Source organism: Micropterus dolomieu, linkage group LG20 (assembly GCF_021292245.1).
Source record: "Micropterus dolomieu isolate WLL.071019.BEF.003 ecotype Adirondacks linkage group LG20, ASM2129224v1, whole genome shotgun sequence".
Classification (NCBI taxonomy): domain Eukaryota; kingdom Metazoa; phylum Chordata; class Actinopteri; order Centrarchiformes; family Centrarchidae; genus Micropterus; species Micropterus dolomieu.
The window spans coordinates 30876669-30894347 of NC_060169.1; the positions used below are offsets into that span (position 1 = coordinate 30876669).

The 17679-nt window shown below is 38.3% G+C and overlaps 1 protein-coding gene across 1 annotated transcript in view; it reads left to right on the forward strand.

The window, feature by feature from the left end:
• Positions 1-10668: 10668 nt before the first annotated feature.
• The window catches only part of LOC123958588 (cytochrome P450 2J2-like), a 9742-nt gene continuing 2731 nt past the window's right edge, over positions 10669-17679 (forward strand). Inside the window, exons 1-7 of the mRNA XM_046032036.1 lie at positions 10669-10812; positions 12800-12962; positions 13097-13246; positions 13652-13812; positions 16749-16925; positions 17026-17164; positions 17378-17565. Coding sequence (XP_045887992.1) covers positions 10669-10812; positions 12800-12962; positions 13097-13246; positions 13652-13812; positions 16749-16925; positions 17026-17164; positions 17378-17565 — 1122 coding nt within the window. The remainder of the gene's footprint in view (positions 10813-12799; positions 12963-13096; positions 13247-13651; positions 13813-16748; positions 16926-17025; positions 17165-17377; positions 17566-17679) is intronic.

Sequence of the window (17679 nt, forward strand, 5' to 3'; positions counted from 1 at the left end):
CCCACCCCCCCCCCCCCCCCCCCCCCCCCCCCCCCCCCCCCCCCCCCCCCCCAAAACAACTGTAAAAATAAATTTCTTCATTATCACAAATGTGATAAAATGTATAAAAATGTTAGACCTTAAATGCACCACGTGTCATGATCCCACATCACACCCCATCTCGTTGATGCTCAGCTCACAGCACTGCAAATCCTGCACGGCACTATAAAGCATGCCAATATAGCCTACTAATACCAGTGTATAACAGCATGTGTACACATACTGTACATGTGGGCCTACATGAGCACAGTTCCCAGACAGAAAGGTTCTTTTAGATTCTCCTCTGTGTTTAAAGCAGTTTGGCCCTGGAGTCCTTGACTTTACATAATCAAATACATGGCAAAAAATGTTTGGCCTAGTACAACTTCACCAAACATCCCAAAATATGATGTATTACTTTAAAAGAGTTGAAGGGCTTTAAGGAAACCAATAGTAGTATTAAAATTTGATTCACGATTCTCTGGCGCCCATTGTGAATCCTTTTACTGCTGCCTTTGACACATGGTTCAGCTCCATTTTCTCTGCACTAAACTGCCCCTCAAAACATACATACATATCCATCCATCCATCCATCCATCCATCGTCAACCGCTTTACCTGCGTACAGGGTCGTGGGGCCAAAACATATTTTTATGTTACATATTTTTTTTGACCCAGAAAAATTATATTCACAATAATAGGTGAGTAAAGTTCCATTGTTAATTGTTTAATGTAATTTATTTGATAATTACATAATGGAAAATAGTTAAAATGCCTTGAAGCAACATCATACCATTATGGAATCCCACCATGGGATTTTTTGTTGTTGTGCATTAGGTTTATGTACTGCTCAAAAGCAAAACAGTTAACATAATTTTCTCTCATTTTAGATTAATTATACATTTGACAATGTTAGTTGTAATAACACTGTAATTGTATTACACTGGATATTTTAACCTTATGCTTTGTTATCCTCACTACAGAGAATATGCTTATATGGTGTTAAACACATTGTTCTCTAAAGACAGCCTCCACTGTTCTGTCTAGCTGTAGCTGTTCCACATGTGGTTTCGATCATAAGCCCATTGAAGAAACAGTTTGACCTCCCTCCCAAATGAATGATCCTAAAGACAATCAGTCTGAACACAACAAATCTCACAGTACTGCCATTGATTGAAGCAGGATTGATTTCTCTCCTCGGGTGTTCTGCTTTCAAAATTAGTGCAAATTTATGTATAACAACATCCAGTAAAATAAGACATTTATTTGAGAGCAGTTTCTGTGTGTGTGTTACCGATGGTAAGGTTGTTACAGTGGCACGGAGGAGCTCTGAAAAGGTTCAACAAGATTCCTTTGAATAAATATTCACTTTAAGCTTGATTGCTTGCTTGATTTAACACATCATACTCACCAAAGCCAGATATGTAAATGGGGAAGTTACCAGTAGTCTTAGTGAATACCACACTGCATGTATTATCAGACATTAACATGCACTGTAAACCTGAAGAAGTTCAGAATACTCAAAATATTTGTGGAAACTGATTACCTCAAACTTTTTTAATAAGTGGTAATAATATTTTTGAGTAAACCTTAACTTAAATATAATACATTTTTAAAAAACGTTAAATTTCTGCTTACTAAATTACATTGATTGACTGATGCTTATTAAAATTGAATTCCACTAATTCTTTACTCAATAAATGTAATTGTGCACAATTTTATACTCTGAGGGAAATCTACTCAAAGAAACGTCTTCCAGTATCTTCAACCAAGTCCAGTTGCCCTTGACTTTAACCTTTGTTGGATAACTAAGACCTGGATGACTGAGAATCTTCATAGACATACTACTAGTAAACTTAAAATTTACAAATAGTAGTCCTCAAAAATACAAATACAACTCCATTATTACAATTCAAATTCCCTTTATTAGTATCATCTTCTCACAACATCTTCTTTCATTTCTACATTTAACAGTCCCAAAATAAGGCACATCTTGCATAGAGATGAATAGAGTAATAAAGTAATTGACTGCTTGATCAGATAATTAACCAGCAATAATTTTGATAATCAATTTGTTATAATTTGCGCTCCGGTAACTTGTATTTGTTATCTGTACCTACGGTCCGTACAGAGCTTGGTAAGAAGGCCTTTAGTTATGCTGCCCCATCTACCTGGAACACATTGCAGACTGATTTGCAGTTGCAAAATCTGATCCGTTTTGGTGAATTTAAACACCGCATGAAAGACTTGGAAGTAGACGCTATAAATTGTTGTCACTGCTTTCAAAATAACTAAATCCTTTAAACTTACGGTATGTATAAATTGTACTTTTAAGTGGTCTAATGTTGTTTATTTATGTAGCCTATCGTAAGGGTCTTGTTAATCGTTCTCTGTTGTTGTGCATGTGCTCGTGTTTCATATTTGTAACTGTGCTTTGCTAATATGCTGCTATTTTGGCCAGGTCTCTCTTGGAAAAGAGGTTTTAAATCTCAATGAGATCATCTGGTTAAATAGAGGTTAAACAAAAAAATAAAAATAAAAAAAGCTCGAGGTAACTCAGCGCTCATGTACACTTGAGAGGACAGATCTATTAAAACAGATTACAACAGATATAGGCTAAGTTAAATGTAAACATATTAAATACTTCCCATAGGAAAGCAAAATCCAAGATGAGATCTCATACATTTCTCTATGCATTTCTGCCTCATTATGCAAATGAGGAGGGAATGCGTCAAGGGGTGAACTTCTCCCCTATTGGTGGACCAGTCAAACAGCAGAGGTCGACTCTACGTGCACACATCAACAAGCCTTGCTCCACAGTCAGATGGCTTCCTTCAGTGAACTGAGGTGGTTAGCAACTCTATTTGAAGACAATACTTCCAGCCATGTCATTTTTCCTTTTCGTGTGGACATTCTGACAGTGTTTCAGTTTGCGGCATGCACGGACACAGAACTGCAGTAAAGGGAGCCGTTGTTTGTGAGATACACACGGTCAGCTAGCAGCTAAATCTGGAGTGCACTCGTATCCGACCCTGTGTGGTAAATTCAGTTTTAACGGCGCAGAGCGAGCTAACAGGCAGAGTCAGAGACTGTATTCTGTCAGTTTCTCTCTTTACAAAGACAGTTGCAGTTTGAGAGTCTATCAAAGAAGAGAGGCTATCAAATCTCATTAGTACGCGATACGACAACGTACTTTCTCAAATTACATCGGACTTTGTGAAATTAGCAAAAAGGTCCGACACAATGTCCGGTTTTCAAAATAAGTTGTTAACACAACGTATATACAGTATGAAAATAGGATTAATTGGATTATATTCACAGGAAGTATAAAACATGTTACATGACTATCACATTTGAGTTCAGGGTAACTCTGACTACATAAAGATTTGAAATTAAGCATTCTTGGCTTAAAAAAATGGCTGGTAGTATTGTCTTCAAATAGAGTTGCTGAAAGGAAGGAAGGAAGTCATCGGACATCTGAGTGTGAGGAGCAAGCTTGTGGTGTCCACCAAAAGGGGAGAAGTTCACCCCTTGAGATACAGCTTCTCCTCATTTGCATAATGAGAAAGAAATGCATAGAGAAATGTAAAAAGGACAGAAAGAAATTAATACCATGGGGAAATAAATAGGGTAGAAAATGCAAAGGAAGAATAAAACAGACAAAAATATTAAAAGACACAAATACATGTAAAAAGAAGTCATTAGTAAATAAAGTTAGATAAAAGATTATAAAGGACAATAAATAAGGTAATTCTTGAATGAATGAATAAAGAAGTTAATTAAAAGAGAAACACCTATGTCTCATTGTCAAAATAACAAAATATTTGAAAAGTTCCAATCTGGTTTCAGGAAGTACCACAGCACTGAGACTGCCCTGTTTAAAGTCACCAATGACCTTTTAATGTCTGCTGATGAAGGTATGTGCTCATTGACACCATTGATCACAACATCATGTTAGACAGACTGAGGCACTGGGTGGGGATCTCTGGTACTGCCCTAGAATGGTTTTCATCCTACCTGTCAAATAGGAAGTTTTGCGTGTCTGTAAACAACTATGTGTCCTCGTTCTGTCCAGTTAAATATGGTGTGCCTCAGGGGTCGGTCTTAGGACCCATTTTGTTTTCCTTGTATCTGCTTCCCCTTGGACATATTATCCATAAACATGGCATTTCTTTTCATATTTATGCTGATGACACACAAATATACTTGTCCGTCAGATCCACAGACCCTGGAATGCTGAGTTCACTTAACAACTGCCTTTGTGAAGTTAAAAAATGGATGTCAAATAATTTCCTCCAGCTGAACTCAGACAAAACAGAAATCCTGGTCATTGGGTCCCAGCAGATGGCAAAACAAATACTGCCATCTGCTGGTTCCCTAGTAAATCACATTAAGCCTGTGGCAAAGAACCTTGGTGTTTGGTTTGATAGTTTAAATTTCGAGCAGCACACCACAAAGCTTGTTCAATCATGTTTTTATCAACTTCGAATTTTAGCTATATTTCTATCTATGTTAACTTTTAAGGACACCGAGACCATTTTACACGCCTTCATCTCATCACGCCTGGATTATTGCAACAACCTTTTCACCTGTTTAATCCAAAAATCTATTGATCGACTCCAGACTTTCCAGAACTCAGCTGCCAGGCTTTTAACCAGAACAAAGAAATATGACCAGATTACTCCTATTTTAGCTTCATTACACTGGCTCCCAGTATGTTTTAGAATTGACTTTAAAATTCTATTGATCACTTTTAAAGCTCTTCATGGCCTCTCGCCTTGTTATATTTCTGACCTTTTAGTCCCATACACACCAGCGAGATCCTCGGGCAGAGGTCTGTTGTCTGTTCCAGAGTCTCGACTGAAAACTAAAGGGGACAGAGCGTTTGCTGTCAGGGCCTCGAGGCTCTGGAACAGCCTGCCCGAGGAAACCAGGTCAGTCCCTTCTTAAAACATACTTTTATAGGAGAGCCTTTCCCGATCTTATTTGACTTTATTTTATCCCTTTTATTTTATTGTATTTTACTAATTTTATATTTATCTGTATTTTAGTCTTTTCAATGTTTTCATGCTTTTATCTTATCTGTATTGTTTTTGTATTATTGTCTCTTGGGTATTATTGTCTTTACACTTGTTAAAGCACTTTGTAACTTGTTTTTGAAAAGTGCTCTACAAATAAGGATTATTATTATTATTATTATTATTATTATTATTATTATTATTATTACTCACTATGCTGAATTAAGTTAATTAATAACTTTCTTCACCATGTCTGTGTGTGTCGCTGTTGGTGTGTATGTGTGTAGTAATGTCAGGGTAGCTTCAGGCCCACTAAAATAGGTCTTACAATGTCCATGGACTTAACCTCGTAGGTCGTAGCTAAAGCAAGAAGCAAGCTAACGTTAGATGGCCAGTGCTGAGCTAAACATGTTTACTAACCTATTTTACATTCAGCTCTTGTTTGGGCCTTGTTGTACAAGGTACCCTGGGGTCTTAAAAGTATTTTTAAAAAAGTCTTAAATTTTACATTCTAAAATAAGGCCTTAAATATTAAATTTCAGTTACAAATAATTTAATTCTGTTTACCAAGGTCTTAAATCTTTTCTTGTCCTTTCGTAGGATTAAATAAATGCCTTAAAATCATAAATAAAAAATTTGCGTGTGTGACTTCATAATTTACCCCGTTCGGGGGATGTTATACGACAGAACAGGTACAGTTTACATCAGTGTTTAGGTGCACGAGCTCTGGTGATTCAGTCAGTTTTTATGAAAGAAAACAAAACGTCTCACACCGTGCTACTAACAAGCTAATGGTACCCCTTTGCTCACAAGGTCAGAGATGTGGACAAGTTGAGCAGTGGTGGTGAGGTTAGCACAACAAGCGGATCGGCATGCGAGTCAGCAGTAATGAAACGGCGGAGCTGAAGGACCGCCTGTAGGTTCCTGGTCAGTAAACGTTACAACAGCAGAGATAGAGTTGTGTATAAGACGAGGACGGTGTCTGTGTGTCGGCGTGGCTCCACTGTTGTAACAATAGTTATGTGGATGGGAACATCCAAAATGCTTAAGCGCATTCAACTAAATGACATCACTCAGATGTGTGTTGTGTAGAGTTCTGTATGCCTGCTGAGAATTGCATGCACCTCGCGGGAGAAAACGTTAGATATATGTTGAGAAAAAAGATGGATGCAAATCTGGGCAGGTACCCTACAACTTCTGTTCTGCCGAATTATGCATCCACCTCTTAAGGTCCTTTCCAAACACTTTGCTGTGCCCATTGAGCAAATGCAGTTATCACCACATATTTTTGCTGAATCTCAAGAAATGCTGTTTCTGCGATTCTTGCAATCATTTAATCACCATTGATGAACCCCACAAAGAATAATATAGATATATAATATTATTCAGTTTGCATTTTTAGTTTCATAGCATGAGAGTTGTTAATGCGACAAATTTTATTCATTTTATGTTATTAGAGTACAAACAAGCCTCAAAAAGCTATTGTATATTAAATATCATTGTATTATAATGTAAAATTCATACTGATTTTCCATTATATGCCAGTGAAGTTGGCATTAAATTTCATCCTTGGTGGTATTAAAAAGGTCTTAAAAAGTCTTAAATTTAACTCTGACCCTGTTGTATAAAGTTTAAAGCCAATGTTTATGATGAATGGCTCAGCAGCTGCCGGTGTTTGTTGGCCTCTCACACGTGTAGCCGTGCGCTGCAGATACGTAGCATGTGTTACGCAGGTAGGTTATAGGTAACATAGGGAGGGGAATAACCACTAGCTCATAAGACATTTCCTAAAAATAAACATTGTTCACGAGTCCCGCACCTCAAGTTCGAGTCAAGTCTGAAGTCACTGTGTGTGCGACTCGAGTCCAAATCTCAAACTCGAGTCCCCATCTCAGCTTTCAGACACTTAATACTCAGATTATACTTTATCAGTTGAAGTATAGCGCACTCTGCATTTTTAAATGATTAAATTGATACATCTGGATCTTTCAGAGCTGCTATACAACAGGTTCAGGCATGTTGCCTTGGGAAATGTAGGACATCATTAACTCAAGTTGAAGGGCAGGCTGGTTACAAAGCATATCACCACACAACTTCCTCAGTTAATGAGTCTTTCCCCATGACATGTTAAAATATGCAAATTATCTTTGTTGTGGTTACTTTAGAAGAAATCTACAGATGCAAACAGACGGAGGGTAGTAGGCTTAAAAAAACATCTAAATGTGTATTTTGGAAGTTTTTTTGCCATTATAGTAAAAGAAGCCATGGAAGCAAAATAGACCAAAGTCTCAAAATTGATCACTACATGAAAAAAGTGTCTTAAACAGTAACTTCATAATTTTGATGGCAGGCTCCTCATCTAATAACTATCCATTGTATGGGTTTGTTGTATGCTGATAGATCTTTACATGATACAGACAGTCCTTCTACAAATGTGAAACTAAGTTCTTGTCAACATCAGATAGAGAGAGAGAGTGTGTGTGTGTGTGTGTGTGTAAAATAGCAATAATAGTATATTTGATCAAAACAATGTATGTGTGGATATACTTGAAACTAGTAGCATAGAAAACATATTCATTGGGGCATTATTTCCTTTTCTGTTGCCTGCTCTTTTGATAAACCTAGTGAAAAGTGAAGAAGACCATGATGTGAAATGATTATTTTGTAGATAGCTGATGAGTATGAAACAATTGTGTGTGTGAGGGAGCTACCGATGCACAGATTACAGATTTTGTCGGTACATTATAGTCAGGGTAATAATCACAGTTTCACGATCATCACGATTATTATGCACTAATTCATTTCACAACACTGATAATGACTGAAGTTGATTTTTAATATTTAATTGAATTTGCTCGACACAGCAACAAACTGCCCTGGCGAGGCGCAAGCCATTGAAAGTAATGGGCCTCATAGCGCAGCTGTTGCGCTGTTGTTGCAGTGGGTCGGAAAGGTTACACGTGCTTTGTTTGTTTACCTTGTACTGAAAACTCGACTGTCACAGCTACTGCATCGATTGTAAGTGACACGTTCATATTTAATTCCCTTGCCACGTTATTTAACTTACTTATTATGTATTAGATTTACTTGGGCGTGTAAAGCTGGGTGGTGATCCTGCAGGTGGTGCATCAAATATGATGTAGGTATTCGCTCCTTTAGCAGCAACCTTTTCTCTCCTCTGCCATAGTTTAGCCAGTGTACAGTGGTAGCCTCCATGTCTCTGATTAGCACCGCTCATGTAACTTTGTTTTTGTTTAGGGCAAGTTGCAACAGTTTTGTTCTGTGCAACAGAAACACTCGGTGTAGCGGAAGCTTTGCGATTAATTAACCGTGATGTTTTAAAGCGCAGTTAATAATGAAATCTGGTAAGCGCTGCATCCCTTGAGGGAACTAAAATAAATTGGTTAGGAATTCAAAGTTGTGTTAATATATTTAACATTTTGTTAGTAAAAAAACAATACATTTTAAATAAATATTTGTGTGAAGTGCCAGCTTTTTCACTTGGGGCCCATGCCCCCCAAAATGTCTGTGCACAAAAGCAAATTCATGGCCTAATTCACCCAGGATTAAAGATCCCTTGTGGTGTTTAATTAATTTGAGTGCCCCATTTAAACTTGGATATCGAGCCAAGGGGGTTAGGTAACACCAACATTTCAAGTCATTGTATTGAATTTACAGAAGATTAGGGAATGTTAAACTGTAGTGTATTGGGACGACACACTCTTACTGCCAGTAGGCTACTAATCAGTAAAACAAATAATCTACACCTCACTTCTGACCGTAATTTAGGCTGTAGTAGCCCACAACAGAAACCAATCTCAACACTCATGCTGAATAACAAAACAATAAGTACAGAAGCCCCCAAAATATGGCACAATGCTAATAAATCTGGGCATTTGTCACTGTTTTGTGACATTTTATAGACAAAACAATTAATTGAGCAAATTCAATCTGCAGATTCATTGAAAATAATTGTTGGTTGCAGCTCTTTCATTTAGACATTATGTCGAGGGTACAACCTTATTGACTGATTGAGTTATGTGTCAGGGATTATTTCATCTTGATTCTTATTTTGGAGACGATTTATGTATTAAAATGTGCGTGTGTTCACTTGCACAGACTTCACTCGGTTAAAAACTTAGGGCTGTAACGTCCCAGTCGATTAATTGGTCGGTACGTTCTGGTTCGACCAAAATTGTGATTGGTCGATTTTTTGCCTCATTCATTTAATCAGTTTTTATTTCATCAGTTTTGCCGCGCTTCATCAGGTGGAAACCACTAATTGCTAATGGGGGTGTTTTCAGAGCACCCCTGTTTCACAGGTAATAGTCTGTCTTAAGAACACCACCCTTGTTTTTACTTTTTTGGATTAGCCCAACCCACCGGAGGAGAAGAGAGACAGATAAGTAGGCTATAGAAGGTTTGATGCTAAATAGGCCTATTATTTATCTTTAATTAACTGTGAGAGTGTTTAATAGTCTGTTTTCTAACATGTCAACAACAAAGACATGGACAGTGTGGAAGCACTTTGTTAAAATTGACAACGGGAAAAAGGTTCAATGCAAAATTTGCAACCAACAGTTTGCCTTCCACAGCTCGACGACAAACATGACTTACCATCTAAAAGCAGTAAGCTAACTTGTCTGCGTTAGGTTGCCCTGTCTGTATTTTGAGTAGGCTATATGAACATATCAAAATTCGAATTATTTCAATGTTTTAGTGTAATAATCATTTTATAAATGCAGGCGCATCCATCCATAATGACGGCATCCCCCAGACACACCCAGAGCACGCTGGATTTTAAGCCTCCTTTATCATCCAAACGGAAAAATAATATAACGGAAGGAATTGTTAACTTTATTTCTCAGGATATGAGGCCCATTGCTGTTGTGGAGGGCCAAGGTTTTAAGAACTTGTTAAAAGTTTTGGAACACAATCACGCATGCACTAACCGCAAAATATGAGGGACTCAAAGAGAAAGTATCAGAGTTAATACAACACAGCGAGGCACTGAGCTTGACCACAGATATGTGGACATCTCTTACAATGGAGTCCTATATGACAGTGACTGCCCATTTCATTGATGGAGACTGGAAAGCACAGAGTCTTGTGCTTGAGACAAAACAAATAGAAGAGGCGCACACGAGAATAAACATTGCTGCACGACTATCTGAAGTTGCTGATACCTTTTGGAATTCAAGAAGCAAAGAGAGTTTCTGTTGTATGTGACAACGCGTGTGGAAACACTAAAGGAATCACATAAATGGCCAGAGATGCAGGGCGTCAGGTGTGCCGGGCACACTTTGCAGCTCTGTATTAACGCTGCACTCAAACAAGATCCAATTTGTCGTGCAGTGGCTGCATCACGTCATCTGGTGGGACATTTCAAAAAGGGGCACAAAGCAAAAACTGGGCTAAAACAGAAGCAGGAGCAGCAAAACGTCCCTCAGCATGAATTAATTCAGGATGTGTCCACACGTTGGAACTCAACATTTTCAATGTTGGAGCAACGCTGGCCCATTACCGCAGTGCTGTCTGACCAAAACTTTACAAAGAAAAGCGACAGCAGTACACTGGACCTTACCACAGCACACTGGAATGCGATAGAGGACATTAAAAATGTGCTGAAACCGATGACAACCCTGACCGAGCTGCTGTCTGAAGAGGACAACGCGTCCCTGTCTGCAACAGTACCCATGCTAGCAAACTTGAAGAAACGTCACCTGGCCATCGCGGATGATAACAGCCCCATTACCAAAAAAATTAAAAGCAAGCTGGTCGAAGAAATTGACAGTAGATGGGAGTTTAAAAACCGAATGATGATGACTTTCGTTTAAAATTTGGCTAATAGTAGCCTAATACTTTTATGGTTTCCTTTTATTATTTTGCAAAGAGCACATTTATTATTTCTAGTATTATTTATTGGATTATTTGGGCACTTTATTATATTTTAATTTTTTAATTTGGAGCCTAATGCGAAATTGCGCTGTGCCCACTGTGTGTGTTAGTTTTGAGCCTAAGGTGCTTTATTTTTCAGTTATGCACTTTATTTCGTTTCTGCTCTTGATCTGGTTTGTTTAATAAATATTCTTTGTTTATTAAAGTGGATATGCCTTTTGTGTTTATTAAGAGCAAAAACTTTAAGTTAATAGTCTATTCGTGTCTGCCGCCGCTCAGCTGCGCTCTGCTGAAATGATCATAGTGTCTAATAAACTTATTATTATAACATATGACAAAAATAATTGTCTAAATGATGTTGCATATTCCTCAACAATTCTTGTGATGATATCACTAGTTGACAAGCAACATAGTACTATTTTCGTAAATCGTAGGCTATGATATTGCGCAGGTGCACGTGATGCATTGCTGTCAGAGCCGACAGACTCATTTAGTGCAAAATAATTAGATAAAAAACGATTTAATAAACTGCAAATAGCCTACTATTTTTTTAATGTTTATTTACAATTCATTTAGGCGGACAACAAGGCTACCAAGTACTGCGCACAGTGCACAGCTGACTAATTTAAAAAAAAAAAAAATAATTACATCATTTTTATTCGATTTTTAGTCGAAAATTTCAGGACTTTAGTCGACCAAGATTTTCTTTGGTTGATTACAGCCCTAAAAACTTGAAATGACGTTACAAGTCATGGTGGATATTTTACAAGCACGGACGAGGTAACGTGAAAGCAGCATTGAACACACAGGGTGTAGATGTTGGTTTCAGTTGTTTGATAGGCTGTGTCATTAACAAGCAAGCGGCTCACCTGCTGCCGTGATAACGGATCGCGGGTGGAAAAATACAGAAAAAAATATGTCAACGTAGTCTGCCAAAGCCTCCCTTTATTGCTTGTTTGGATAGATGATTTGCAGGCTGATCAACACCCCGCCCCTCCTGTGACCCATGGTTTGACAGTATGTGTATTCAGAGCCAGTGAGAAACGGACTTTCAAAATAACAATTTAAAAATTAAAATAAACTGTGTTAACGTGCGATAAAATAATTGTCGGCATGATGTGTTAATTTTCCCAGCCCTAATATATAGCAATTGTAAGTCGCTTTGGATAAAAGTGTCAGCTAAATTAGTAATTATTATAATAAAATGTGGTCCGCTGCACTTCAGGAACTAACAGAAACATATTGTTGCAATTTGCACCTGTTGCTGTTTAAATTTCCCAACCAGCAGCTTCTTTTGTGTTACAGCCAGATGTAAATTCAGTAAACTGTAATAAACAGTAAAGTCTGTGGATGATACAGATTACTTTATAGGAGACATTTTAACAAATACTGTACGTAGGAGCACCAGGCAAAGAAGAAAACCTTACCTAGGTTGTTTCCCAACTTGGAGTGCCAGTTAGCAGGGTAGTGATTCCATACAGTATATGGTCGCAGCTTGATTTCCGTCCACAGGATTAATACTGTATTGTCCAAAAGGCTGCTCTACTCTGTATCTGGACAGAGGTATCGGCGGGGCCATTGTTATGTGTGAGGCAGAAGACACTTGTTCCATGTAGTGGTGAAACGGGGTAAAACGGGACATCATACCTCAAATGGGAGTTTATGATACAAGAAGAAACAAAGTTACAGTAGTATCTACAGAGCCAATTTATGTCAATGTCAAAGTAAGCAGGATAAAACATGAAACACCACCCACATCAGCCAGGTGCATGTTTGTGCTGTCACCCTCTGAAGCTAGACTGATTTTGTTTTGACATCCTCAGAAACTAGGTCAACTCTGAACACCTGTCTGATCTCTGTGTTCAGTTTGCAGAGGAATATGGAAACGTTTTCAGCCTTCGGCTGTTCGGTGGAAGGATTGTGGTGATTAATGGCTACAAGCTTGTAAGAGAGGCCCTGGTCCACAAAGGAGAGGACTACATAGATCGCCCCATCATACCATTGGCGGAAGAATTAATTGGGAACAGAGGTCTGTGTTGTATTTTGTTTTAAATGTTGTTAGTTAGGATTTAGGTAGTAGCATCGCACATTAGCACTTAGCCAGTTGTTAGTTATACCCATTTCCAGTTACCTCCGATGTAATGCTGTTTGTGTTTCCAAAAGGTCTGGTGGCATCAAATGGCAATCCATGGAAGCAGCAGAGGAGATTTGCTCTTCATACACTCAGAAACTTTGGTGTGGGCAAGAAGAGCCTGGAGCCATCCATCCAGCAGGAGTGCCAATATCTCACTGAAGCTTTTGCCCTTCAGCAAGGCAACAAACAAATCTTATTTTTCAACAAGCAACAACTAATCAACTAATCCATAACTAGTTACAGGGCAGTATGCTTTTTCACCATGACACAGTCTTTTTTTATGTTTAGTACATGTTCCCTTTCCCTTCAACTTCACTCCATCTTTGCCACACAGAGGCATGCAGCAACACCGTGGAGCACTGAACCATGCACTTTAGACGTTAGTTTGTTTCAGTTTGGCAGTGGCTGACACTGTAAATGTATCTGATAAACCAGCCTGTTAATCATCCATAATTATAATCAATATGTCATAGTACTCTTCTTCTGCCTGTGGCTCATCACACAGTTCATGTTTTGACTTTGCGTTCTTTTATTTTTTACAAAGTTTCTGTGTGTTTTCTCTACATTTCCTCTTTCTTTTACAGGCAAGCCTTTTGATGCCCAATCACTGATTACCAGTGCTGTGTCCAACATCATCTGCTGCCTGGTGTTTGGTGATCGCTTTGAATACACTGACAGGCAGTACCAGGGTATTCTTCAGAAGTTCAATGAAATAGTGTACTTACAGGGAAGTTTGTGGACACAGGTGAGCCTCCTGCAGCGCATATGAATCTTTTTCTTAATCAGAATTTGTCCATGCAGACCACATAAGTCAGTGATGTGTTTTATTAACTATTTTGTAAAAGGGTTCAAGAACAACACAATTAAAATGGAATTGAATGAAACTAACATAAAATGCATTAAATTAGATAAAAATGTGCAGCAGTACTCAGATAGTAAAGTAAAAGTATGGATACAACTATTTAAAAATACTCTATTACAAGTAAAAGTCCTGAATTAAATTAAATCTTAAGTGCGGGACTTTTACATATAAATAAACGTCCGTTACATTCAAGCCCAAACGATTTCACACAATGCTTATTAAGTCTGATGCTACCAGGTAAATCTCTCTGTATTCGCAGTATACAGGAGTTTTTAAATCTGGTGTCTGTGACGACATTCCCCTGCTGGTGAAGTCAGTATGGCAGAGCCTATATGTCAGAAACATGTGGGACAGTGTTGTGTTATTATCAAGGCTACACGCAGTGGTAATGGACTCACCAGGCACGACTCAAGGTGGTTCACAAATAAACAGTTTATTGAACAGAGTCTGAAGTCGGTCGCCCGCATGCCGTTCATTTAAGTTGTCAATGTTTTTTATTCAAATGATTTCATTTAGCCTATGTAATGGCAGAAAATTGTTTCTCCCTATTTAATCTTTCTATTATTCCTTTTAGTATTATACATACAGGTGAAACTAAATTAGCATATCGTGCAAAAGTTCATTTATTTCAGTAATTCAACTTAAAAGGTGAAACTAATATATTATATAGACTCATTACATGCAAAGTGAGATATTTAAAGCCTTTATTTGATATAATTTCGATGATTATGGCTTACAGCTTATGAAATGGATGTTCTCAAAGTGCTATATCAAGGCACATTAATAGAAAGTTAAGTGAAAGGGAAAAGTGTGGAAGAAAAAGGTGCACAAGCAGCAGGGATGACCGTAGCCTGGAGAGGATTGTCAGGAAAAGGCCATTCAAATATGTGGGGAAGCTTCACAAGGAGTGGACTGAGGCTGGAGTTACTGCATCAAGAGCCACCACACACAGACGGGTCCTGGACATGGGCTTCAAGAACTGGTCTGTTTCTCAGTGGTCCAAAGTCCTCTTTTCTGATGAGAGCAAATTTTGCATCTCATTTGGAAACCAAGGTCCCAGAGTCTGGAGGAAGCCAAAAGTACCAAAACCTGGTTCTGTGACCATGGGATTACTGTGCTTGATTGGCCAGCAAACTCGCCTGACCTGAACCCCATAGGGAATCTATGGGGCATTGACAAGAGAAAGATGAAAGACATGAGACCGAACAATGCAGAAGAGCGGAAGGCCGCTATTGAAGCATCCTGGTCTTCCATAACACTTCAGCAGGGCCACAGGCTGATAGCATCCATGCCACATCGCATTGAGGCAGTATTTCATGCAAAAGGGGCCCAAACCAAATACTGAGTACATATGCATGATTATACTTTTCAGAGGGCTGACATTGATTTTATTGATTTCATGTAATATTCTAATTTTCTAAAATTTTGAATTTGGGGTTTTCATAAGCTGTAAGCAATAATCATAAAAATGATATCAAATAAAGGCTTGAAATATCTGACTTTGCATGTAATGAGTCTATATAATATATTAGTTTCACCTTTTCAGTTGAAATACTGAAATAAATGAACTTTTGCACGATATGCTAATTTTTCGAGTTTCAGCTGTACATACATACATACATACATATATAATTACTGAGGTCCGGCCCTCGGTGACCTCATACGACCACTCTGTGTTGAAGGAAAGTGCGTGTCCACACACAGTTTTACATGCATTTTTACTGTACAGCACCCCTAAGCCTAATTTCCGATTTCCATCTATAAACACATCAAAGAAAATCAGATAAGGAGATTGTTTTTCGTTGTCCATTTTTTTATATCAAAATGAAAAATGGGTTGTTTCCTGTTTTTCCTTTTTGTGATGCTAAAATTGTTTTTAAGAATTTTTCTTTTTAGATGGTACATAGAACACATGAAGTCAGAGGAATAAAATCACCTTATTACACACTTAGTTTATTCAACTATTTATTTTAGTTTTTGCTTAATGATGCTGTTTTTACCAACATTAATGTATTGATTATTGAAAAATGTAGATTGACATTTACCTCTCCACCACTCTGTAGGGTGAGAGGCTGCAAGACTTAAAAAATCAGGCAAAAACATAAAATAAAAAGTGTGCAACGTGTTTCAGCGTCATCAAGGTAACATGATAAAGTGGCAAAGTGCTGTCCTGTTCCTGTTTACAGCATTATGAGTCCTTGCAGCCTCTTGCGCTCAATCATTTTCCAAGTGACGTCAGTAAAGTCTGTGAGGATTCAGTGCTTAGGGCATAGGGGCAACATTGGGATTGGGCCCGAAAAGAGACAAGATGATAAACACACATAACCTAACTGTGGGAGCTGGGCACGACAGTAGCTACTCTCACTGAAGTACAAAAACATTATGAGCCAAATGTCCCAAGTATCAATTTAAGTAAAAAGTACTCATGCAGTAAAATAGGGAATATGGATCCCATTTCAGTCAATATTAAATAAATAAAAACATTAATAAATATGCTTATGAAATAAATCCTGAAATAAATGAATGAGGCAAGACAATAATGAATTTTGTCTCATATATTGCAGTATTGGATTTTGAAATACTCATATCGAAATAGGTAGTCTCAAAAATCCCAAATCTGTCGGGCTTTAATCCTCCATCACAGTATACAAAATTTTATATTACAAGATTTATTTGTTCTTATTTACGTTTGGTTTTGTTTTTTTTGGACAAATCCAGCAAACAAATTAGTTTTGCCACATTTGCCGCGGCCTCCACCTGAGGTTGTGAACTACTGCCTGATTCTCTGATGATCTGGTAACTGTCTTCATGCTCTGTAGGTTTTTAACACATATCCCTGGCTGATGAAGTGGGTGCCCGGACCTCACCAGAGGCTATTCACTCTGACACACAACTTAATGGACTTTATAGAGATCAGGATTAAAGAACACAGAGAAAGCCTTGACCCATCCTCACCGAGAGACTACATCGACTGCTTCCTCGCAGAGATGGGAGAGGCGAGTGTCTGCATTGTGTTTGTTTTCTTTGTTGTTTGTTTGCTCTCTAATGAAATATGTCAGCTGATACTAGAAACTGCATTTTGTGTTTGATTGATAGAAGGAGGACACAGATTCTGGTTTTGATTTTAGAAATCTGGCTGTTTGCACTCTGGACCTGTTTGGTGCTGGAACTGAAACTACTACCACAACTTTACACTGGGGACTGCTATTCATGATGTACTACCCTGACATACAAGGTGTGTGTGTGTGTGTGTGTGTGTGTGTGTGAGTAATATCTGTGCTGCCTCATGCCGTTTGTTTTATAAGCATCTTGCCATGACCTTACAGGATCAGGGGTCCCTCACAGGTCAGTCCTGTGTTGGGAGAGTGTGTGGGATGTATTGCATTTTCCCCTCAGTGATCTACATAGTACACAGACTCATATTGTTTCCTGTTCTCACTGTGTGCAGAGAGAGTCCAGGCTGAGATAGAATCTGTCGTTGGTTCATCCAGACTGCCCTCTGTGACTGACAGAGAAAACATGCCCTATACTGATGCAGTCATCCATGAAATCCAGAGAATGGGCAACATCATCCCCCTCAATGTGGTCCACATGACAAACAAGGACACCATGCTTGACAAGTACACAATCCCAAAGGTACAAGATGCACATTTGAGAAAGAATTGCTTTCTGTGAGCATTTTACTTATTGTTTGGATTTTCTGGCAGCATAGCTTTTGAATGCAGTGCTTCTCTGCTGCCAACTCAACAA